The 27,924-nt window shown below is 36.2% G+C and overlaps 1 protein-coding gene across 3 annotated transcripts in view; it reads right to left on the minus strand.

Annotated features, from left to right (window-relative positions):
- The window catches only part of LOC105152438 (membralin), an 84,010-nt gene that overhangs the window by 37,745 nt on the left and 18,341 nt on the right, over positions 1-27,924 (minus strand). For all 3 annotated transcript variants that reach the window (XM_087410768.1, XM_011066752.2, XM_011066743.2), the window contains exon 10: positions 22,352-22,484. In XM_087410768.1, coding sequence (XP_087266894.1) covers positions 22,352-22,484 — 133 coding nt within the window. The remainder of the gene's footprint in view (positions 1-22,351; positions 22,485-27,924) is intronic.

Genomic DNA, 27,924 nt, shown 5'->3' on the forward strand with positions numbered 1-27,924 from the left:
AACACACGGGATCGTACGGACGAACGCCAAAGAAGCCGTACGTAAATAGGTAAGAGAGTTTACGGCTATAATATAGAAGAGGTGGAAGAAGAACGTTGAAGGATAAGGAAGACAGAGATGGGAGGGAGAGTGAAAAGGAAACGTCGTGGGACACAACCATGTGACGAAGATCCCTGAGAACCGCAGATTGTCGATAACAAATCTGGATAATGTATTTACAAGATTCCATGTTTGGTCCTCTCACGTCAAAAATCGACCAAAAGGAAATAACGGTCAAAATAACGACCGTTGAGACTGGACAGGTTGAGTTTGCAAATACGAATATTTAGTTACGTGAGGATTATTTTATTTCACATCAAGTTCATTCTACAATTGTATAAGCGTACTTTGTAAGTGATTGTAGCTATAAGAATGGACTAATTATAGTCGAATATTTGACTGTTATTGGTTAATTCTTACAACTACAACCACTTACAGTACGCTAACGCAAATGTAGAATGGGTTTTACTCTCGACGAGTTCGTGCGTATACAGTTACTGTTCAGAATAAAAAATTGTTGTGCATCCCGGATTACTTGGATCAAAAATCATGGGAGACATTTCCACTCGACTTTCGGACGGCCGAGAACCCATCAAAATTCTAACGCGAAAGGGAGGTGTCTTAACGACACAGAGAACGCAGGCATACATTGTTTGGTTAGCATTGTCGCGGTATTCTCCCTCGCGCATCCACGCGGCATCGTACAACGTACGGTAATCCCGCACTTTGCGGAATAAGCAACGATTTTCGAGTCCTATTCTATATTATTGCGGCACGAAGAGAAGTGTGTGTATATAAGCAGCATAACGCGGCGGACGCGATGGGCTGCATTAAAGGACGGATAAACCTGCCAGGCGTACAATAACGCGCGCGTGGGCTTTGGAGATCCTCCTCTCAATGCCATTCTCGCTCTTCTTTTTCGTCCGCAGGTGGAATCGCATGATTAATGATCCTCAACGACGCCTTACTCGGCCGGCGCACTCGGAAGGGGATCATTTTATCACGCTCAGCGGATTTCGTCGACCGGGAGTATGTATTTTCGCAATTCTCGCGTAGGAAGCATTCTCTTCTAGGCTAGGAATCAGCAATTCAATCAGCAATTGTTAAAAGAGCGCGAATCTATCATATTCTACGACTAATGCAAATACTAAAATTAGTAGAAAATTCTATTTCTTAATACACAAGTTGATTCACAAAGACTCCTTAATAATCCAAAAAAAATTGTGTGATAGGGCAATAGGAATCAGGCGAAACAAACAATATGAATATAACAGAAAAAATTGATATGTTTTTGGATTTATAATTTGGATTATTATCAGAATCATTTTTTAATATTGAAGTTTCTTGAATTACGTGGAAGTGAACAAATCTCACTAGAACAAATTAGTCTGTATGTATTATAATATTGAATTTGTCTCTGAAGATGACTCAAAAATGAACCGAAATATACGCGCGTTATCTAATAAAGAGTTTTGTGTTATATTCATATTGTTTGTTTCGCGCAACAATTATGGCGCCTGACCTACTTCTATTGTCCTTTCTCTCACTCAATTTCTATTTCTTAACATACATATAGATAATATTAATTGTTAGTATATATGATTGAGTCATTCGTATCCAGCGCAATTATTTTCTTTGAAATATGGTAGAAGCATCAAGTAATTGTGGTTAATAATGTTTACGTACAATTCTTTTAAATATACAATGATGCAAATACTTTCTAAAAATGTTAAAATGTACGTAAGAATTACGTAATAATTTTGGTATATTTGTAAAAATGATGAAAATTAATCTAGGACATACCTACGACTTGTCGTGTGCAGTAAAGAATCGGAAAATTAAGATCGTAAAACATATATGTATTAAGGATTAAGCTTCAATATTAGACAATTTTCACTTTTTCTGTTCATAATTGACGTATTCATGTGACACTTGCATGTTTCGTGTAAATGCATCTTTTGTACCTGCATTATCGAATTAGATGTTAGAAATCCCGCGTAATGTCTCGACGTATGGTCATCGGAGACGACCAGTTACATCCAAAACTTTCTCGAGATTATTTGCGATCGTTGACGGACCGTTTGCGTCCCTGCGGAGTGCGTTGATTACATGGATATGAACTCGTGAGGCTGGTAAAGCAAATTTCGAAAGGTCATCGGAAGGTCGTGCCGATCCTGATAACTGAGCTGAATATCGTTAATATTTCATCTTATACTGGCGAGAAACTTGAACGGAAATACTAGTCCGTATTAGCGATACCGATTTTCGTGTTTCTCGACGCCACGTGGACACGTGGCTTGTAACAACTCGTAACCCGCGAGCTCTATCTGCCACGTGAGTACTTGGCGAAATCTACATTTGTACCGTGCTCGCTTTGTCAGTTCTCCTTTTGAGAAATTCTCTACGATTAAACTATTAACTACGGAGTTAGATTAGAATACCTTTACCTGACTGCCCGCCTGAGGGGAATAACGAATACAGTTCCCTTTATGAGTTTCATTTCCTTTCGGTTAATATTATATATAAAATATAAAGTTAGTTGATAGATGAGATTATAGAATTTGTCGCACCGATCTCTTCATGTAGATCTTATCATGTAATAAAGAATGCAGAATAAATTAGCGTAAATCAGATGATATACAAACATTATAAACTCAGCATGTTTAAAGAACGCACTAAATTCGATGTATTATTTAATCTTTAAACGTTTCTACTTTTCAATTAACAAAAATGTACAGTTTTGTCGCCAATTATAATTATAATGTATAATATTGTTGTACAATACCGAGCTGTTTTGCATAATTTTGCACAGCTTTAAATCAGAAAGATCATTCGAATCACTCGAATTACTGATGAAAAATGTACAACAGTTGCTTTCCATCTGCGGGGAAATGAGTATTAATGTCGAAGCTTGACTGTGAATTGACCTCGCGTTTCCCTCGTATCGACTACGTCGCGACCGAATAAAGAGGGAATTGCTTATTTTCCTTCTACAGTGGCGGCGAAACGATAAAATGAGTCTTTTAGATACCGTAGTGGCCACTTTGCGACGGTCGGCCACTATAGCTGAATTAGAGTTTAAGAGATCGCTGGCTATTGGCAGGCAGCAGCTCGTGTAACCCACGAATGGTCTCATGTGTCCAACGAGCTCACGCGTCTTTTTCAACTATCAAGAATATTTTAATGTTCAGGAATTTTAATTTTAGTTAAGAAATTCATTAAAAATATTTCCCAAAATAGAAACACCAAGAGAAAAATAAAAACATAAAAATTTATACTTTGTATTCTATCAAGTCATTTACCATCTTCATGTCGTCAGTGCTTTTACAATAAAATGATATCGAGTTTCAGCAATGTTAAAAGAATACCTAACAGTCCCTTAGGCCATAATCACCCTACAGGTTGCCGGTTACGGTTGCTGGTTGTCAACCAACAACCTGTAGTGTGATTACGGCCTTAGACATGGTACGATATATTATTATATCCGCAGATATAAGCGTCGATCGCGAGCTTGTATCCAGATTGAAATGAAAAGGGTCGATCGACGGGTGGCCGATGGAGTGACACGGGTGGTGCATTACCTCGTACCCTTGGAAGTTCTTTCTTCAAGAACCCCTATTGCGTACGAAATCGATATGTTGTTCCTCAAAAAAAAAAAAAAGACCGTCTTTTATTTAAAACAGATACTGCAAAGCTCATATATGCTATAATTAATATATAATTGCTTTTTAAATCGTTATAGAGGTTACAACGTAGTGGACATAACATGTCATAAATCTTAATTTGAAAAACAATGAAGATATCAATAATATAGATATCTTTCTTATCGATTATCACAATTATCTTATCGAAATGCAAATTACATAATAATTGACACGGTACAATAAAATACACGCATATATGGAATAAAATTGTATCATATAATGACAGTGAATGTAAAAATACATGAGCAAACACGCGCAAAAATGAAGCGCGATTTCCTTCACTAGTTACCACCGTGCAAGATATTTTCACGATAGATGAGTAGAGGGACAGAGAGTCGGCGATGGCAATGGCGACGGCGACGATGGCGACGACGATGGCGACGGCTACAGCTTTCGTCGCGACGCGATACCACTCCACTAATTAGGCATTAGCGCAACAAACAACCCCAAGGTACCGTGTACCCTGCCTGAGCTCGCCTCCGCCGCTGCCCCCGCTACCGCCCCGCCGTGCTGTTTCCCTTAGCCACCACCTCTAGAAACCACCCCGATCTCCTGGACGGAATACTCAAGTTACAAATTAACTTGTAGAGATCATCCGTTTCCACCTCGGTTCCACGAACCCGCCCCCGTCCATGGAAATTCAAATGCCGAAGTGCAGAAGAAGGAAAAAAGCGGAAACAAATGGAAAAATTCTCTTCCCACCATACGATATTTGAACCGTCGAAATCCATAGATGTGTTCGAATTACAAATAAATTTTCTAGAGGACATGATTTAATACAGGCCCTTATATCTTTCTCTACAGCTCAAATAAAATCGAAAGCTGCGCGATGATCATTATTGATTTTGTAATATGTTCAAATGTGAAGAAAAAATTCAGTGCATTCTCCTTATGATTATAATAATATTATCAAATTGTTAAAACAAATTGTTAAAACAAAGCAACACGTGTTTGAAAGGAACATAACATTTTTTTTTCCCCACGCAGGAGTATTAACGTTGACGGAAACTATGTGTATATAATACATATGCCATACACACACACATATATTCAATCCGTAAACATTAAATCGGCTAAATGAGATACAGCGAATTTTCTCGCTTGGAATCTCACAACCGTTCGCGCGCATTTCTTCCGCGTCCTTTATTTTCGCTTCTCGTTTTTCTTCGTTACACGAGCCAAAGGAAGCACTCGTTAACAAGTATCGAGGAAGACCAGCCTCTCCCCGCGAAATGACGAATCAGCGAGGCGTCTCGATTACGTAAGAAATCGGGAAAGTAACGAGGTCTCGGCGATACACTCCGATCCCATGGTAACGCCATCCGATAGGTATCCTCGTACGCTTCGTGGCTCGAGGCGTTTCGAGTCGTTGCAAAGAGGAGAGGAAAAGCGGGATGAAGCGTCGCGGCAACGGGCCGAATGTTACCAATTATGAGGAATCACGCCTGATCGATTTCAGGATGTGAAATCGCGCTGTGCGCTCTCGCTACATCTTGTTAAGGGTCTGGAATTGAACGACGCGAGAAACACGAAAGATAAAGAGCAAAGAGGTGGTAAGACGAAGACGACCAGATTCGTTATTTTCTAATCCGATTAAGTTTGATTTCGCACATTCTACAAAGCAGCAATCTGTCACGGTTCGTTTCTTTAACAATATCTTATTCTTGTCTAATAAATTATTGGAAAAGTGAAAAAGAATACAATATATGCAACTTTAATCAGCTTCCTTTCGGCTTAGATTGAATTTTCAAATCTCTGCATACGATATCTAGTTAAAGCTTCGCAATTTAATTACTTCTCTGTAACATAATAAAAATTTATTTAAAAAAAAATCGATTCGAAGAAAAACTGCATACAATTTCCAAAGTCGAGTTTGGATTTGTCGGTAATCTTGGAAATTATCGCCGAAACAAGTAAGTAGATCATAGAGAGTCGAGAGTAACCCTTCGAGAAAAGTCACGAAAGGCAAGAGTTTCCGAATCGAGTAAATGAAGTCCTTTAAAGTTCGAGTCCTGTCAAGGAGTAAGAAATTCGTACTTCCTTGGCTCTCGCCTCGAGAAATATGCTAGTTGTACGGCGGCAAAGTGCCGAGTACAGACAAGTAGACGATGTAATTCCACATTTCGCGAAACTTGCTACCGCGAGCAAGCTCTGATTCCGTCTATGATATGCGAGGGGAGTTGTAATTTCTTGGCGATGATCGCGAGTAAAATTCCGTCTACAAATGCGGAAAGCTTTCAGCTCTTATACATCGTTAGTCTTCTCAATGTTTGGGCATCGATTATATTATAATTAATTATATTATAACTTATAAATTATAAATACGGATTTACGCTAGCGCGCGATTTCTGCTAGCTGCAGCGCACAAAATTATATGCATACATTAAAGTTATACCCACAATTATTATTAAATTTATTATATTGTGCAATTTTTATTAAATTTTTATATTATATTATGTATAGTTCATCTCTTCAAAATTTTATCATTTCGTCACATCGTGACGTAAAAAAGACCTTTACTTGTATAAAAAATGTGAATAAATCACGATATTTTTTACTGCAAATCTCATGATAGATATTCGAGTCGTAGATATGGAAAAAGTACACACAGTGGTGGTAGAGGAATTAAAGAACATGTGAACCGAATTTCTTTTTTTTCTTAAAATTGAAGAAAACTTGGATTTCTTTGGGTGCGACAGTAACTTGGTAATCAAAGAAGACACAGAAGAAGACAGAAGATGAAAGATGGCGTAGGGAAGAGAGAAATAGAGACAAAATACAGGATTTTCATGCTTTTTTCATACAGGATGCTTTTTTCATTTTCGCTGATCTTCCCAACCTTCGCAATCACCTCTCTGTAATTAACCTCCATTACGGTTGTTTTCCGTGTATTTTTCCCGCTTTCTTCTTCTCTCCTCTTCTCTCCGTTCATCGGTCCGCGCGACAGGAGTAAAAGAACCGGTTTCCTAGAAATACTATAGGAAGAGGGAGCTATCGGTCATAGTTTATTATTGTGATATAACAAAAAGCGAGCGTTCCTGCATCCTCCATCTCAATCGCTGCCGTCTACGTTTCCCCCTTTGACATTTTCACTCCATTCGAGCTTCCTAATTATTGCGAACTTGGTCTCGAGATGTGTTCTCATGGAGAGCCAAGACGGAACATCGCGGATTTTCGCGACAAATCAAAAGTGAGAGATAATTAGGATTACGATGAATAATTGGGAATCGCGCCTAGTCGCTCCAGTGAGCACAGAGTCTGACGTTCTGTTTGTTGCTCGAGGAAAACCGGTGCCGTTTTCAATAAGATTCTAATTATCGCAAACATTCTGCTTCGCGCGTCGCGTCAGGTTTGTACAACTTCCTTCGCTTGACTCAACCCTAAACTCTCAAGTGCCCAGAACTATAACTGGAACGCATCTCCCAAGACAATCTCTCAAGATAGCTAATTTCCATTCACAGTCATTTCGAATTCGCGAATTTATTTATTTATTTTCGCAAGAATGATATTCGATTTAAATCTTGAGTTTTTTTTCAGAAGAAGAATGTATACATCTTATGCATTATAATGGTGCAATAATGTTCCGATTTATCAGCCATATTTTACAGCCATTCAAAACGCTGCAGCTATTCTCGTATTTGCTAAAATAAAATTCCTTGTAGATATTTGTAATCACAAACTATTGCTAGATAGAACTATTGCTACAACCAAAGATATCATATTTCCAAGAATATTAGTCTCTTAACAAACGATGAGGATATTTTACGAGAGATATACATTTCGAGCAGTATCGACAGCGATTGTTGCCAATAAGCAGTCGATGTCGAGAAATTCTATCAACCATCGCGAAGCAATTAGCAACAGTCGTGTGCTGTCTACTTATCCACACTCGCACATACATATATTCACTCTGTCGGCAGCATTTCCCAGAACATCCATATTATCAACTCCTGACGTTATTAATACGCTCGTTTGAGTTTCAGGCATCTTCCGTAAATTATCGTCATATTACGAATAGTATTACTAATTGATACGCATAAATTGCGTTATCAATTTGGAAAATGTCAGAGAGCGTAAAATGATAAGGAATGCAGAACACGCGATATAAAGTGCAAATAACAGAAACGAACAAAGTTATTTGTACGTATTTAATATAAATTGATAAAAACCATTACCCAAGAAAATAATTAAGAATGATTCAGAAATTTGACGTGTGCAAATTACATATATATACATATGGTAGGACTTAAACCTAAAAACTGGATTAACACTGATCTCTCAAATTTATGCAACGAGTATTCTCGTGGAGTGTTTTCTAGCGAGGAGAAGCAAGCGCTTTCAGAAATCTTCTACGGGAAGGAATGAGAGGAAGGCTTCGTTTCAGACGGACGGTACTTCCTATGACAGTCCACAGCGGTATTTATACGTAAAGGGGTTGGAAGGGAAGCGACGCGCGGCGCCATTACTATGCAAATAGATTCGGAGTGACACGACGAGAATGGGCTATACCATGGTGCACCTAACTGGCGCCCGTCAGGACACCATTTAATAGTGTAGTTTCGCCTGCACACGCCACTGCACCCTCCACTACCACCGCGTGTACCATCAGCAACCTCCAATACGAGTAATGAAATTGTCCATGCGCGAATCAACGGGACGGGACAGAACGGAACGGAACAGAACGGGACGGGACGGAACGGGATGGGACAGGATGGGATGGGATGGGATGGGTTAGGATGGGATGGGATGGGACGCTAGGCGATGCGAGGTGAGGCGAAGTGAGGCGAGGAGAGGCGACGCGACGCGACGCGACCTGACGCGACGGACTTCCGCGATTGAGCGAATATGTCGTTGCGTGCCTTTTGCGCGCCGAACCAGATTCACGAGGATTTGTTGGAATTTCAGGTACACAAATGAGTGCAGGTACGCCTGTACACTCACAATGGAAAACGCAATATGGACGACGCAACCATACTCGACCACGATACGCAAGGTCGAAGTAAACGTAACGGTGATACGAACGATATTAAGCGTGTATAATTTCTCATGGCTCGACAATACTATTTATTCACGATAAAGCTATTTCAGTCTTGCAAAATCACAATTGTATAAAGATCAGAATGTATAAAAAATAAAATTAATTATTCCAAACTGAATTAACGTTCTTACAAGTTATTGTGACAGGATGAAAAAAATTGCGACACTTCTAGAAATTATCATGTAATAGAATCAATGTAAAAAATGAAAAAATAACTGTTATGTTGTCCCATATATCGCTGTCCCATTTAATCTTCCTGGTAAAGAATAAATATTTCAGCACATAAAATTTAACAATACTTTTATCAATCTTACTCGCATATACTTAATGGAAACAGCATAAAAAAACACAATATAATCCCAGAGAATAATTCATTTAATATTCACTATATAAGATACATTAGAAATGGACATCTCTCTAAAAGTGTCAGGATTAAACAAATTCGCCGCATTATTCATAGCAAATGAGTTCTGTAGCAGGCACGCAAATACGCACATACGCAAATACCAATTAAACTTATAATCTCAAAACGTACGATCTCATGTGAAACTGTCCACACGTGCCATTTGCGTTCAGCGGTAGATTCGCGAGGATTTGCTAGAATTTGAGATACATAAATGGCTAACTATATGCACGTACGTTGTACGCTGGAAGTGGGCGAATACGCATCGACGGGCATGCGAAACAGACGAGGTGAAAATAGATGTGATAAAAATACAAATGGAATGACGAGAGAAGGGAATCACGAACGGTGAAACAAATATCGTGGGAAATGTTTCCCGGTAGATTTATCGTGTATTTACGTTTGCATTATATTTTTCCGGTTGGTCTGCTTTCATTTTATTTACCAGCCGCAATTTTTTTATCGATTTCAGTATTCGATTTGACTCGAATCCACGATGCGTTTTTAAATCTCGTAATAGCAACATTTTAGGAAATTGCCTTACATGAATTACTTTTATACCCATAAATAAGTAAATATACTTGTATTATCTTTTAATACACTTCTGCTTTCTCGCCATAATCTTCTGACAGTATATGATCTTGCATAACGCGATAATATGGTCTTCCTTAAAATTTTTAAAAGTTGACATTTTTTGAAAGTCTCAAGAATTCTTGCATAATCTCTTACATAATTCCCGCGAAAATTTAACATTTCTTCCTTGCGATATTAATTAAACGGAAAGTATTACCATTTCTTTTTCTAAAATACGCTTCGTAAAATGTTGACAAAATATACGTAGCAACGACCATTTATGTTCTGCTCAAAAATCCGTTTTGAATTACACATGCCGAATGGAATTTCATTTTGACAACGTCATAAAACCAACCTTTGGCAAACATACGCTGGAACTCAGTTTTAATGACACGCTGAATTAATACCCGCATGACGCATCCGTCTTTTCCGTTGCTTTTTTGCTATAAAAACTCGTGTATGCTAAATCTCACATATGAAGTTTTGCATACTTACGAAAGATACAATTATTACAAACATTAAGAAAAGAATAATTTATGTGTAAACTACAGTTTTATATATACATATAATGTATATATATATATATATATATATATATATATATACATATAATTGTGTATATATTAAAATTATGAAGGAATTGTAAAATAATAACGCCCTGTGCCTTGAAAATAGAGAAATAGAGATGTTTTAATTTTGAATAAGTGTAAGAATTTTATGCTTTTCGACATTAAAGTTAAATTAGAAGATTGCATCAGTTATCTTATGAACAAGCAAGTTTAGTCACGATAAAAGCATATTTTATAAATAAAATTTTAAAAATGGAACATAAAAAGTCGAATGCGTTAATAGCGGATTTTTGTGTGAAACATACATTTGAGTTGCTTTTTCTTTACTTTTTTCAACAGAAGTTACTCAACTGAGGAAAGGGTCAAGGACAAAGATTTAATGCTAAATGGTGAAAGGATGCTTAAAAGTGCACGAGAAAGTGTCGAGAGTACTTAAAGTGGTCGGTCAAGAGTACGTCCAAGTTTCGAGAGTGATAAAATTACTGTGTTAAACAGCGATACGTTGGCAGAACATTTAGGCGACTGATGAAGTTGAGCGAGTGTATAATACAATGATAGTCGTTTAACACACACACACACACACGCGCGCGCGCGCACATATATAAAGCATAAAAAACAACATTCACAATATAGGGCGCGTAAATAAACTAAAAAAATCAATACAATTAAATAACGTCGATTAGAGCAAACACAGGATGTCAATATGAAGTTTGATTTATTTAAGATGAGGAAAAAATACTGAATAAGAGATTCATCTCAGAAACGATTTTTATCAAACAAACTAATAGATTAAATTTACAGAATGATATAGAATTATTGGATAAAGCATACGATAGTATATAGTTATGTTTAAATGATCCCCTTCCCTCAATGTTTTCTATAATCTATATGTTTGCACTGTATGTCTTTTCTTATTGTCTCGTCAGATGAGACTCGACGTTCAATACATTAACAGCTTAATAACGTTTCGATGATCATGTAAGTTACGAAAAAATTTGCTTGTGTTTTATTATATAATATATTCGATAAATTATTGTACAGTGTACTAGGAAATACAATGATATCGCCATTACATCAATACGCTTAGCTGACTGATTTCTGTTAATATTTTATGTGAGCATTGATAAAGATCCGAAATAAGATCGAAACGTTTGTGATTAAAATTATTTTATTTTAAATAAACCAAACTTCACATTGACACCCTATGTTAGCTCTAATTGGCATTATCTCAATTGAACCTTAATACTTAGTTTATTAATTATATGGTTAAACTAAAAAAGTTTATTCCTGAGAATTTCTTGCATAAACGTAAATATACTACGCTATTTGTAATCTTTATTGGAAGTTAAAGCGATGCAGATTTGTATTCATTTTACAGCAGCGTAGAGAGTCTGTTCGATCACACGGAGAAGGCGGTATCAAGGCGTGCACAGATTGCTGTCATCGTCGTTAATTCTCATTATCTCTTAATTTTATAAGCGGGTCTCCTGCCGCGTTGGCGCGGCATTCAATGCATACAACCGCTTCATTTAGGGTACAAAATTGCAAATTTCTTTGTTCTTCGTTTACTCTATATTCATCTTAATTTTCTTTCGCCTTCTGTTTCTAAGATTTTCGAAAACTTCCACAATTAACCAAAGTCACATATCGTTTCGCTAACGAGAAATTAATAAGTTTATATAAAATAATAAAAATAATAATAGTGATTTTACACGTCGCATTTCTAATTAAATCATGGAAATGAATCTATTCATGTGTAGAAGCGATCGGCCAACTTGTTAGAACTTATCACCGATCACTAGAGTGCCACATTAGAGTGTTTCGACTCAAGATTGATGTTTCTTCGCCTTATATACACACACACACACACACACACACACACACACACACACACAGAGCTCTAGCAGATTGAAACGTGAAAGCAACATTCACTGTTGCCAAATCACTCTATCGATTAACCCTAACTCATATCACAAAACATAATTAGCCCGCTTCGGTGATGAATAAGTGTATTCGTCCACTTATTCCGTGTATTTCGTATGTTATCGATCAATTAGATTATATAAGGCGTATAAGGAAAAAAATCAAAAGACGAAAAGTACCAAAGCTGCCAACATTTCGTAATTGGAGTTTTCCTCGCGTTTATGTATAAAAATCAATTCTAAAAAATAATTCTAAGATTATAAGACTGAAATATTTCTCGAATTTTAAGGAAACTTGCGTTTTTGCAAAAAAAAACAAATGCAAGTATTGTACTATCATTATCTCAAAATAAATTGTTAATCTTTTTACGCATTTTTAAAACCTGTTAAAATAATATTAATGCATGATTTCGAATTTAGGTATAACTCTCGAAAATATATTAGTTTAAAGTAATAATGGCAAAAGAGAGATAATGAGTCTTTAGGCGAAAGACGCATTTTTCTGGACACGGATGACAGTCTGTTTAGTATTCCAAACTGTATGGTCAGGAGTCAAGACGATTAATTATACTGGTTAATTATCTCACGAGGACTAATTTTCTATCCACTGTTTACAATTAATCATGCACCTTGTCACGTGGCAAATACCATCCCGACTTTTCATTTTGGACGGAATACCGTAAAACGTATAGTGTCGTTAAATGATATTAATCACGAGTTGCAACATAATTGTTTCTTTCAGCACATTTTGCTAACCATTAACAAACAGAAAATATATTTTCAAAATATGTAAAATATTTCAAATACGTTATTGATAAATAACATAAAAAGATATGAATTTTAATTGGAACACGTATATTATATTATATATTTCCAAGAGCTAAGTAATTGATATAAATAGTAATTAATAAATTCAAAATATTTTTAATTTCACTTAACATATTAATTCCAAATTCGAAATTTTATTTCATTAAACTTAAAATTCGTAATATTATAAGTTTATAATACACATATGTCAGTTTTGCATTAATATACCTGCTTATATTTTTGCAATGAGTCACTATTAGATATTATAACGGACAGGTGAATCAATAAAAAAAATGTATACGTATAATCTAATAAATACTAATTATTCCCTATTCTTATTATGCGTCATAGTTTAAAATAAAGTCGCAAATATTGATTTTAGATGTCAACTATACTTATATCAAATTGAAATTAATTTATTTTAAAATAATTCATATAATTTTTCATTTCTTTCATAATAATTCAGTGTGAGTGAAATAATAGGAATCCTGATTTTCGATTTTCAATAATTTCACTAATTATTCGAAAGAGTTGATATAGGTTTATGACTCGTGTTGGTTATATATTATTATATCTCGTTTATTTTGTTTATTTTTTTTTTTAGTCATAAAAAAGCGACAAACACCTTTCCTTCGAGCATCAGACGTAAATGTAGATCCATATATAGGTATAAAGGTAACAAGAGGAACCCCTGTAGAGATCGTACTGTATTTCGGCACCCTGTCGCGAGGACAAAAGTGGCGACCGATCGCGTACGATCGAGGGAACGGGAGGATGAGAAGACGGTTCGCGGAAAATAAAGTCAGCTCTCGGTTCCATCAAGCGGCCGTCAGGGAGTCGACCGCCTGTACCGTTCGCTTGGCGCCAGTCTGACGCCCCCTTTTTACCTCCCTTTCGCCTATCTTCTCCGTCCCTTTGCCCTCCCCTTCCTCACTCACTCACTCACTCACTCACTCACTCACTCTCTCTCTCTCTCTCTCTCTCTCTCTCGCTCGCGCGCGCGCGCGCTCCTGCACTCTCTCTGTTCGAGATATCCGAGACGAACGGGGCACCCTGATTAAAACGCCAACTCCCAGGATATTGAGCTTTGCGTCTTCTTTTTTTCTCTCACATCTCCGTCTTTCTTTCTTGCCTTCACAGTGACCATCTTCGGAAAGTAAATATCGATAGAATAGAAAAACTAATTATAGTTCCTTAGATGGACATTCCCCGCGAAGTCGAACAAAAAGACATAGCTTAAGCTTTTACTCGCTGTTGAAATCCGGTTGCCGCAACGGGGTGTACTCGTAAAATAGAGGAGCGGCCTAAGATCGCTCGCAGGATTAAAAGTAGAAGCTAAAAGAACCCTGAGACAGAGACCGATTGTAGATGTTCCAAGAAAATATTTTCCTATGCCCGTCTCGCTTCATTCTCTTTGAAATACTAAGAGTGTGTAGAATCATCGCAAGTGTAACGAAATTATGTTATTTTTTCAGAAAGAATTTTTACATTCTACCGAAAATAAAGAATTTCGATCTTAAGCTATACAATTTTATCCAGTACAATTATCTTCAACGTGTGATACGATACGATTCCATTAATGTATAGAAAATTCCATTTAAATCGTCTAACTAATTTTTACGAAAATTGATATCATAAAAATAGCTCGTTAAACGTGAAAATTATTAATAATTACAACAAAGTTGTCGATGTGTACGTAATTGATCATCTCATTAATACACAGAAAACATAATCGTATAGAAGAAATAGATATTATCCTAATTTTATAAGTACTACAATATCGTCACATTCTTGAATAAAACCCGATACTCAAAAAAATAGGAAAGTATATTGGTTTAAAAAAAATCCATTTACCGATCATTAGACGAATAAAAGACGATATGGCAATTGTAGAGCGCAACATGGAATTTCAAGCTGACAGTTAGACGAGTTAATACATACCGGAGGAGACTATTTTTGAATCGATTTAATTCTTGTAAAGAAATGATATAATTTGACGATTTGACGATTTGACGATTTGACGGACAAGATTTTCCAATCGCAAGCAATTGGAGATGATCCAAAGGCCCCGCCTAACGCGGTAGACCGACGAACGCGCGCGAACTGTACCATAGCCTCGCGCGATATACGGTATATGGTATATACATAGGTATACGTTATGTTTGCACTGTAATTTTCCACCCAACTCGTCGGGGCGCTCCCGGGTGGATGGTCGACGGCGGAGCCACCCGACCATCCACCCTTCGCCCATAACGTTGAAATAACACCCCACGCAACCGCTCCGCCACTCGTGCTATGTGTTTACGAGTGCCTACATCCGAGCGTGAGCGCGTGTGTACTGGGTCGTGTGTTATTTATATAATTGCTCAATAGCCTCAATTACGGACCTTATTCAATCATAATCATCCTCCGGTGTTATTTGCGGACAAGCCCAGCTGATTGTAAGCACTCGACGCTCCGCTCGCGTCGCGCCGTCGATCGACGCGTGGCGTGGCATCGTCGCCGCCGACGCCCGCGGGGCGCGAATATAAGCCCTTCTGTGAAGCGTCGAAGATACAGAATTTATACGCGCCGTCCCGTCGCGTGTTTCGCTAAATTCGTCTTCTCCTCTCACTCAATCTCCTATTGAATAGTAGGAAATGTGTGGTTGCTTATTCATTATTTTGTACTTCATTTTCTATATCAATGTATTATAATTGTTTATCGTATCCAAAATAATAATTTGCTCATTTTGGCTCTTCGTTAATAAAGAGAAACGAATTCGTCGATAATTCATCCTGTAGATATCCTATGTCCTTTTGGACATGTTGTCAATGAGACGGGAATGCGCGAAAGGCAACAAAAGATATTTTCTGCATTTAAGTTCAAGTGAAACTGAACGTGCGTTCGAATCCACGAAAGTCGTGAAAGAATCTGGTCCGTATTACGAATCTAAAGTGCAAATCTCTTGGTTTCACCCCCGTGATTCCACGTATATATCGAGAATTTCTCTCTTTTCTCTATCTTTGATCGCACCGTTGCCGTACTCTCGTAAAACAAACACATTCTAATTCCATTAAAAAGGTGAAATAATCGCGGTTATAGAAAAACAATTACAGAGTCATCAGTTGCACAACTGATGAAGACGATATTATGTATGCAATATAATGTATGCATGTATTTATATCGTTGAGGTAACTTTTCTTAAGAAAAATGTTCCATAATACCAATGTGTTGTTTTACTAACATCGATGAGAAAAAACACATATATTCGATATTACTCAATATTCACGAATGCCAATTTAACAGCATATTTGTTCATATTTGTTCGTTATTATTGAATTTATATGCAAAAATAATTTTTATCTAAATTTATTCTCGTTAATCAATTTACAGAAGAATATCAGTCGTACACTGTCCGACGATTAAGAACGCAAGAGTGAACATAACCCAGCATCCATCATATTCAACGATCCATTCACTTCAATCTTTTGTGAAGAATCGTCTGACTTTTCCTCATCCACTATCACTTGAGCAACTTCACCACTCGAAATTAATTTAAATCCTTAGATCTGTATGCAATTATATACGTATTTAGAAATTTACAGTAGTAAAATATTCACATAGATTGCTGCAACTTGAAATTGTCACGTTTTTATAACCGCAAATATAATGAAAATAGTTATATTTGTACGAAAAAACAAGCGAGGAGAGAAAACGGTTGAGAAACTTGCTTTGTCGAAAGATAATAGAAAAAAGACTAAAGAAAGACCTAGCGAGCAACTCTGCTTGAGTTAAATTAAAAATACATCCTTTTCAACTACCGAGTATGTAAGACCATCTCCATCTTCGGACGTCACACTAGTCGCTTACAAATTCTTAGTTGCATCACTCTGTATGTATTTAGAAAAAAATTATCTCACGAAATAAATTTTACTGTATGTTCTATTGCTGTAATATTGCCGCAAACGAATAGAAAAGTGAAGAGCCAAGATAAGTAATCAGCGATTTTATCATGATAATGTGTACTTATCACAGCTTATGCAATTTCTCAAGAAACCTATGAAAATCTAAAAGTATAACTACTTTCGTATTCTCCTAATCGTCTACTTTTTTATTTGTCAAAATAAAACTCAATCTAAAAGGAAGAATATTTAATGATACAAAAACAAAACAACAATTTCAAAAAATATCAAGAACAGTCTTCCAAAAATGTGCAGAACGATAGAAAATTAGCTATATGTATGTGCAAATATCTAAATAATGTAAAGTCATTATCCTCGCCAATGAGTTTATTTTATGTAAGAATTACAATCAAAGTCGAGATACTTTTCGAATGGATCTTGTACAACAAAAGTCACGTATAATCAAAATATCTCGACTTGTTATTGAGAATTGTTATTTATAATTTGTTTTTCAGTCTGTGATAAACAACAATAAACATCTCACAATTGCACCACGTGCAATCTTTATAAAAGCAAACATTGATATACACAACTAAGAGAAAGATAACGATGGATTTGAGATTATCCAACGAACTTCAGCGAGACTTTTCAATAAAGCACTTTTCTAATTGTTTTCGAGGACGAGCCCCGCGCGACTTCACACGTGTGGTATAGCGAACTTCCGTCGAACAAATGGATGAAACTCTTACCACGAGGTTGAGGTTTTAATGCTGCATAAAACCAATTGTTCGATTGCATTTACAATTTTTCGAAGAATAATTCATAATTATTCAGTGAACAATTAAAACTTTTTGCCTTTCCTATATAAATCTAATCAATAAAGTAAGACAAAAAATTTTTGACAAAAAAGTTCAAATAAATCAAATAAATTAAATTACACACATGACACTATTCCCTGTATTACTATAATTAAATAAGGAATATATAAAAACGCCTAAATTCGCATATCAATATCAGACACACGATCATTGAACTTTCTCAGTACTATTCGCCCTTAGCAATATCTTGCCGTCACATCTCGTATGTGTTACACGACTTTTCCTCTCGTATACTATTCTGATTTCACTTCAGGAGTTTTATTTTAACCTATAAGAATGGCGACGCCATTCTTGGAAAAAAGTCAAACTTAAAAGTTTCCAATATATTGTATACCATGTATACAACCTATACAAGAGTGATACCTATGCAAGAAAAAGAAATCAATCTAACATTTTTGTCCTATGTAATTTGTAGCGCAAAAAATACAACAAAAATCAAATGTACTATATATTTTTCATACAAGATGGCAAGTTTATCAGCTATCAGTGTGAATTAATTCGAAATATCTGCATTCACAACATACATATTAAAGAAAATCGTTATGCACTCAACTTTTGCGCATTTCTTCCTTCATGCCCAGAGATTTAGTTTATAAACAGTGGCAGCATCGTAATAGGAACTAAATACGGACTATCCGATAAACCGTTCGTAAGTGGAAGTCGGATTTCTAATTAAAAGCGGATGACCCGTGAAAACAGTCGACGGATAGTGTTCATTGGCGTCCTAATGCACATCTGACGTAACTTGTGCCTAATCCGTGAGCCGCGTTTAATACAAAATGCCTTGTATATAGAAAGTCTGCGGTACAATTGCATAAACGCTTTAAACACGAAGAAAATGGCATTAGTTAATGTACATTACGTAGTACAGAGACAAGTTGGTAACTATTAGGAACTATTAGTACAAATGTTTTCGCCGTTTGACAAGACTGCGCCACTAGCAAGCTATGGTTAAAATTGTCTGATGTAAAACATTATATCGTAAAGTTGGACATCTGTCAACAACATAACCTTGAAATACTAGCGATTTTGTATCAGCATCATATATTTTTTTGTGCGAAAATGCCGAGTTTTGAGCCGAATAAGCGTCATTTGCGGGAACTTTTGATTTACTTCTTTAATTTGAAGAAATATGAAGCTGAGGTTCATCGATTGCTTGTAGAAGCATATGGTGAGGCTGCCTTAAGTGAGAGAAGTTGTCGTGAATGGTTTCAAAAATTTAAGAACGGTGAATTTGACATCGAAGACAAAGAACATAGCGGAAGGCCGAAAGTGTACGAAGACGCGGAATTGGAAGCATTATTGAATGAAGATTCGTACCAAACGCAAAAAGAATTTGCACTTATATTTTGACTTACATCAATAAAACATTATGTATCGTTCTTTCACAATAAATGCTTAATTTTTGATTAAAAACGGCGGAAACTTATTTGTACATCTAATATAATAGCGGCAATCTGACATTAGATGCTCAAATCAGAAAATAGTATTCGATACTTTCCTCGATGAACGTATAAAAGATATTTTGGTGTTAATATTTAATATTTAGTAAGCTTCAAGTATAATTTGATATAAGCTAAATATTAGCGTTTAAAATTATCGTTATAGGCACAGAGTTGCTGACGATCAATCTTATTATCTTTTGTTTTCTCTCATTTTTATATCGCACAGAGTGGTAGTAACATAATGATCGTTTCGTTATGTGAGTGACAACACGTTTCACGAGACAATTCGATTTGTCTTGCAGACACGCGTCGCCCTCGATAACGATCTCGATTACTCCTGCCCGAGACACAGCTTCGTTCACGCGATTAGAATTGATCCTAATTACACCTCAGTGTAAATCCCGTATTAGAAGACTACGGAGCAGGACGCGCGGCGCGTACTTGGGCTGTTCGGAGATTCGAATACTATTACCGGCGTCAGATCTATTTAATTGTTGCTAATGCCAGTTCTAATGATCCGTTTCCAATCTCTAGTCCAACTGCACACTCAGGTTCCACTGAATCTCACCAAGCCCGAATACAAATCGAAAATAGATCAAGCGTAAATTTCTCGTCTCGCGAAGTAGAATTTTGTAAAACATTGATAATTTTCCAACACAAAGATTGGGAAGAAAATGTAATTTTATAAGTTTTTTTTTTAAGTTAACTTTCTTTAAATCAAATATTCAAATTTAATTGCATTTTTTCACGAGGAAAGTAAAAAAAGTTATCAAGAGGGATACATTTAAGAATTTCTTGTACTTTAAATCCTTGGAAGAATCTATAATATTTAAGATTCAAAGTAACTCCGCAAAAGCGGACCAATAATAATTTGTAACATAAGAGTTTGCATCCGAGTCAAAATCTAGGATTTCTGGATCAATGTAAGTTCCGTCGTTGATGACGGCTTTGTTTAATCGTCACCTAATGTCTCTAATGTTTCGATCTAACCCTTCGTTCGTCCAGGGAAATTACCTCGCGGTATAGTCCTTCCGAGAGATCTAAGCTATACCGAGCGTAAAGCCCGATCTCTATTGTGAAGTTCTCAGTTGAACCTTGCTTTGACGTCTCTGCATAGGATCAACTAGATTGTTGAATCAGCGAATTGCTGTTCGATGTTTGCGGAATGTACATCGATCGTACGTTTATAACCACAGATCAATGGACAGTCGTACAGAAAGGACGTCCAAATCTGATCGGACTCAATGGTTGTAATCGCATCATCAGAATATGTCAATAATAAAATATAAAATATATTCATATGTATTCGGTGAATTATTAATATCGTAGCCTTAATTAGACCATCTGGATATTTACGAGATTGAGCAAGAATCAGGAAAAGCAACAAAAAGATTATGGTTAGATTATAATATATTTTTTAGACACATGTGATATACGAAGTCTGTCCAGAAAGTACCTCTGCATTTATCTTTGTCCTTGAGCATCCTATTGTGGAAAACAAGTATTCAGAATTTAGGCGGGAACCGGCAAGACCTTGAGGAGTATCCTCACCAAGCAACACGACTCAACAGCTGTTTAGTCGGCAACGGTTCGCAGTTATGTGAGCGTCGCATTTCACCTGCGCACTCATCTCACCTGATTCAGGATTTTTTTTCAACTTAGGAAATAATCAGAAGTCACGAAGCAATGTGGAGACTGTAAGGGGATTGTGGAAGTTGGACAATGCTGTGTTTATAGTCCTAGTAAAAAATCCTGAAGCAGATGAGATGAATAAAATGTGACGCTCGAAATTTTCGACGGTCAACGGTTGTACCGTTGCCGACTAAACAGCTCTTGGGTCATGCCATTTGGTGGATTTGGTATTCCTTCAAGGTCCCCCTTAAATACGAGAGAGAAAGAAAGAGAGAGAGGGGAAGGATGCCCAAAGCAAAGATATTTTTTACTACTTATATGTTGTCAAGGTGCCGAATGACCTCCTACAAGTTTTAAGAAAAAAAATTTAATTTAATAAACTAACGTTTCATTTTTACTATATGCAACATTTAAAAATACTGCATCCTTTATGTCTGCTGTCCGACTTTCCACGCGAGATCCATTCTACCTTCTCCCCTGCCAAGGGACGTTCGACTTCCAACACGAAGCAAGATTCCTAGGTAGGGAAAAGTCCGCATTCCTAGGTAGGGAAGAAGTATAATGGAACTCACTTCGCGTGTAAAATGAATCATTATTTCTTAATCTTTTTTGTTAATAACTTTTTAAAGAATAACGAATGCCGGTTAAAATTTATTGGAGGTCGTGATCTTAACAACATATGTCAAGGTAGGATTATCGAAGTTGACAACGAGTTCCCTATAGTGTACAATTATCAATACTCTTGTTGATCAAAATATACATCTCTCTCTATAGATGGAGATTTTCTTATAGAGAGTATGGAACTTTTCACATTCAGAACTCCTATGAGTGTTGAATTCGGGATAATGAAAAAAGTTAATAAAAAAATTTTTTTTAAATTTTGAGTGATTTGATAGAAAACAATATTTGACTAGAGTGTATATGTAGAAATATATTTCGTACATATAACAAAAAAGATAAAATATTTGTGTTACTTTAAAATCACCTCTTCCCTCCATTTGAAAAGTATTCCACCATTTAAAAAAGTCAAAAGTTTCCGCACTTGTCTCTCTCTCTCTCTCTCTCTCTCTCTCTCTTTCTCTCTTTCTATTTTGTGTAATCACGATTATAAAAAGAATTCAATTGCATAATAGGGAATTTCAAATACATAGTTTAGAAAGAAACTTGTGCCAGCACAGATCATAGCAATTTTAGCCAGTGCTATTGGATTAAAACCAAAAAGATTGCTCGCTAGCAGGTTAGCTAACATATCCGACACGCAAGGCTCACTCTACTTAATACAACTTGATCCTTTTTAATTAAATGCCCCGATCATCTTGTCTTCTACCAGAAATACTCTTTTAGATTTTCTTCTTTACTACTTAGTAAATCTTCTATTGCTCGCGATAATTGAAACACAAGATGAGAAAAAATATTCGATGTTATTAATTTTGGCAAAATTAATGATAATCACATACCTTAACCAATGCCTTTTTGTAAGAGCCGTGTGACAGCAGATAGCATCATATTGATCGGCAAGCCACACTATCAAGATTATGTAAAACGCAGTGGTTGTGTCGTTGAAAAATTCAGACATAAGTGCCTCCATTCCTAAAAAAAAAAAAACAAACAGGAATATTTAAGAGTAATGACAATTAAAAAAAGCTGTCGCTATTCGATATTTTGCACCAAATATAAAATTTCTTTTATATTTTTCATAAAATTTTTTTTAAATAATGTACTTATAAATTACAACATTGATATAATACTTTAAATTAAATAATGTCAAACAATCGATTCTAACGTAATCGAACGGATACGAATGTGTCCTATATTAGTGGACAGTTTTCCACGCAATTAAAACTCCGACAGTGAGCAAGATTCGTTTTTCGTAAATTTATCGTCAATGCATGGCCGTTATGTTGTAAAAACGATATACCATATCGATCTATCTTATCGCTACACAAACGTTAAACATTCAATCTTACTTAACAAGTGAAACATTATTACGAATTAAAATGTCTGTGAAAAAAACAATGAGAATAAAAAAATACATATGTATACAATATTATATTTGCCAATGTATTTTTTTTCTAATGATTTAATGGATATAGATACATGAACGTTCATAGAAAAATAGAAAAAAGTGTTTTTATGTCATTTGAAAATAATATTAAAACACTTAATATAAAGCACAATAATCGCGAAAAAGAAAAAAAAGCATTCGTTCTTATGTGCGATTACCATCCTTCATTTTTAATGAGATACGTGGCCGAGTCGATATTGGTATTTATAAATCCAGTCGGATTCCATTTAGTCGATTTTCGAAAAATATTCCTATAAGTCGGAAGAAAGTAGACGTGCGAGTATATTACGTGGGAGATCACCATGGCAGTGCTAGATGAAGGTGCCACAGACGCGCGGCCAGCAAGGATGAATGGTCTTGAGACTAAGGGCGCGACGTTAGATAATTAGTTTCTCTATCGGACACAACGCGATGCAACATGGAAAGAAAACAACGCTCCGGGAATGCTAACAAGCGGGGCTCACGTCGCTCGTATCCGGGACGCAATACGGCCAAGATACAGAAGTACAAATCGACAAAGAGACGTGGTCTGACAGCGCTCACGGGGGTAGCTCGACAAAGTGAGAAATTACTTCTTAAGAGAGCAGGGCGGCCGATTGTCTCACGAAGAAAAGGAAATCATTTATGCCGCTATTGTAACAAAAAAGTAATGTTTGCATTGGGATTTTTTCCAAATATAAATGCTACCTACAAAGAATGCTATCCTGTTTATTTTCATCTATAATATATCCTTTTTTGATAAATCTGGGATCAATTTCTCCTGTCAAAAATTGACCGAAAACGATCGGTAAATTTGTTATTTTTTTTTTTTGTGATCTGTTATCGTGATTTGTTTTTTTTTTTTATCCACAATGTCAAGTACCACAAATGTGAGAAGCTCACAAATGAAATTTCTGGTCTCTTAACTTAACTCTAATCAATACTCGTTCAGAAATTTCCTTAATTGGTATTCGCAGATCCGGTATATTTTAAATTAAACTATCTTTATTTAAAGTTAACATAATTAACGGACTTTTTTTCAATTTGAAGATCAAAATCTAAGGAATAAGATTGTGTAATTTAAAATTATGTGACTTACAATTATATAAAGTTAAAAATATTCGTTAGAAATATTTTCAAACGTATTCAAATGTAATTGAAGAAAATGTTCGGATCCATTGAATTCATGAATACCGACTAATTAATTAATTAATTAATTAATTAATTAAGTACGTAAATTCTGAAATTTTCCTTCACATAAAAAAAATAAATAAAGAATTAAAAATAGTAATTCCAACGCAGTAATCTTTTTCGCCTATTTCTCATGTTTCTAAATATTTCATATACCGTAATAAATATTATATCTCAAATTGCTTGTAGAAAAAGCTATAGAAAAAACATAATTGCCTCGACTTTTTCCAAGTTAAGGATTAAAGCAACTTGAGATCCAATCATGCGACTTTGTTAACAACAGAATGCGCATCAGTTACATATTGGCCTGTGCCGAAAGGATCGTTAACATTGGATAATGCACGGATAATGCACTCGTTTAAATGCATACTAGTCGAGTATTACCTCACCGTGTAGGTAAGCCTTTAACATGGTTTCCTGCCGGAGAACCATCTAACTCCCGATCATATCCCAATTCTCTTTCCTCCTCAATTTTTATAAAAACGCTCAAATTCCAGATATGACAAACAGTAACTACGATATACGTCCAATAATCTTTCGAGATTGAAATTGCACTGGTATAACGTTGCAATTTACAATATATTTAGTATTTTTCTTACGGTGAAACTACACTAATTTAGCTGCAATCGCATTCAAGCTTAACAGCTTAGAAACGAAAGACATGAATGATTGCGCAAAATATCGTGGTCAAAATTGACAAAACGGCATGGTTCAATTATCAACTGATAGAAGGTTCACGAGTCATAACTAATTCGAAGCCGTGACTACACGCACGGTTGTCGCACGAGTTCTCGTAATTGCTTCACGCTGTCCACAGCTCGCCAACGCTCAATGTCGGTGTCGGCTGATCGAGCGTAGACTTAGACCTTGTAAATAGGCAACGATTTGAAATTAGTGCCCTTGTTGATTTTGTTAGATATTTCGTATATGACAATATTGACGTAAATGCCAAATGCTCTAAATATAATATTATACAAATACATCTTTATTTCATCTCATAAATATATCAAAAATTCATAGATAATAATTAAGTAATTGCACAATATCAATAATATGTAAGTTGACTAAGAGACTACAACGATTACGACTTTTATCATGTATCTCCATGTTTAAGATAAATATTACAGGTTAATACCTAATTTCGAAGGTAACGAGAGCATTGGGAATTTTAGAAATAAAATAACGTTGCGTTATAAGGTTTCTAAGAAGGAAATTAAATATCATTGAAATATTATAATTGCATAAATATTACATATAAGAACACACTTGGAGCGCGCTGTTGTTCCAAGTTCATCCATTAGTTGCGATTAGTCGCGCGAAGGATGATGCAATTCATGTGTATATTGCATAAATTCATATCTGACGCAATGCAAAATAATAGTAGAATGTGCGTCGCGCGTATTTTCTGAAGAGACGGTAGCTAATAATGTGGTTAATCAATGGTCAACTGTGTACGGCCATCGCTCACGTGTCATCAGCATCGAGTCGAGCTTGGTCGGTACCAATATTGCACACAACTCGGCTGAATCTACTCCCCCCCCCCCCCTTTTTCTCTCTTCTCATCTAATAAACATAATATTTCCCGCTGACCGACCACTGTGCGAACACGCAGTTTGAGTTTGATCGAACGCGAGATTCGACGTACTTGATCGAATGCGAATAAATAAAAGTGACTGCAGTTCATGGATCTTTATGGAATTCTTTTGCCGAAGACTGCTCTACAATAATATCAAACATGTTTCGCTTACTCACCAATCACTTGTTTCTATGTTAATTATCATATTCTGCATGAAAACTAATCTTAGATAAATTCAAAAGTATCACATGAGAAAAAACCTATTATTACAATTTGTGAAACGAATGTGATTAATCTGATCTCGAAGACAAAAGCCGTAAATTTCTTTGAAATTAGTTTACAAAGCTAGTTGCGGATCGGTTACCACTAAAGATCTATATAATTGTTAGCTACTCTATTCTTGTAAACTATACGGGTAGTCCTATCTTCGTTGGAGACACATTCGCGTCTTGTATAATGCTCGACTGTATAAACTCGCAGATCTCCTTTCGCGAAGTGACTGTTGACGAGATAATTAGGAGCGAAATCGTACTCGTCAAAGCATGGAAGATTTAATCAAGGACCAATCAGGACTCGCATTAACCGTCGCATGTCAGAAGCAGAACGGTATCATAGAGTAGCGAATCCCGGGCAAATTATCCGTTGCTATACCAGGATCTTCCCTGCTGCAGACGCTATATTGTGCTTTGGCAGCAGAAGCGGCTTTAGAGTTGGCGAAGCAGGGGGTCATAGACTGTAGTTTAATCTGCTCTAGCGCCATGATCTAGCCATTCCATTGCATATACGTCGGCACCTCGCATATGCGAAATCGTAATCGCAATAATTTGCCTAATCGTAGTATTACAAGAATGAGTTATACTTATTTGATATCACGATATTGTGAAAATACATAACTTTATGAAAAGCTTATTTGTTCATACTGTATCATACTGTACTATATCATACGGAACAAAATGCTTAAAGATGCATAAAGATAATCCGATTTCAATCATTTTTTATTATAATACATCCTGATTAATCCCTATCGTAAGTATTTTGGAATTTTGCGATTCCTTTATCACAATGACAGTGAAGCTATTAAATGCTATTTATTCCCTCTAATCTACCAAGGTCGAGACGCTCGCGCTCACGCGCCTGTGCAAAATATGCTAATACGTATACGGTAGCTTCGCATCAACGTTATAAGCAGATAAACGGAATGGTGCGAGTACAACGTGTTCTGACCGTCTCTGAAAATGTGTTTACAGCATGTTAGGCGGCCGATCATGCGTCACTGATGCACAGAGGCGCCGGTGTGCCTTCGTTCTTTGACGTTCCATTATGCAAAATCGTCTTCCACGTCGTACCTGATGCCAAATGCCGAACGACGCGTGGACGATTTGACGTGAATTCACGCTGATGATGCCACAGGCACCAGCCAGACAAAATATTGCCCATCAACGACGTAAACGCAAAGATGAAAATTGAAAAAGAACATGCCGAGCCGAATGGCAAATACCGTTGAGAAAACGTTACGCAAGACACCAAATATAACGTGTAATCTAAATGCTAACGTAAGGTATACATTTCGAGATTATTTTTAAAAAATTGCAAAAATACAAAGATGTAAAAGATGACAAAGTTGCTTCCAAAAGTTAAACTTTTTCTAACGAATTATATTATTACAAAGACATTGCATGAATATTCCCCTAGAACTTTATTTTTATTCAAAGAAATACTACACAGCATTGTGCTTTCCACGCTTCTTATTATCGTAAATTGGGAAAAATTGAAAAAATTAAAGGATACAGAAATGATAAAATACAAGAAAGGGAAAGAGTAACGATATATTCTCTTTGACCGAAAAAGTAACATATGATGAAGACGCGAGAGAAAGCTGAGAGAGCCACTGCAGAATGACGGATGGAGAGAGCAGGAAACGACACAGGAACTGGAACCTATTACTCCAGATAACAACTTCTCTAAGATTTCTTTTCCTTTTCTCTATTTTCAACTATGTTGACTCTCGTGTGTGTGTGTGTGCGTGCGTGCGTGCGCGTGTGTGTGTATATTTTAATTTTTGTACATCTCTTGGCAATCTCCGCAATGGGGGAGGAATGCGGAAATTTACCACTTCTGTTGCTACATTTCGTTCAGCTGCTTGCTGACCGCGCAACTGGTGGTATATGTATAGATGAATGGATACCCTACTAGACTGTATATAAATCATTTTTGTGAAA

Source organism: Acromyrmex echinatior, chromosome 10 (assembly GCF_024713525.1).
Source record: "Acromyrmex echinatior isolate Ae372 chromosome 10, ASM2471352v2, whole genome shotgun sequence".
NCBI classification, from domain to species: Eukaryota; Metazoa; Arthropoda; class Insecta; order Hymenoptera; family Formicidae; genus Acromyrmex; species Acromyrmex echinatior.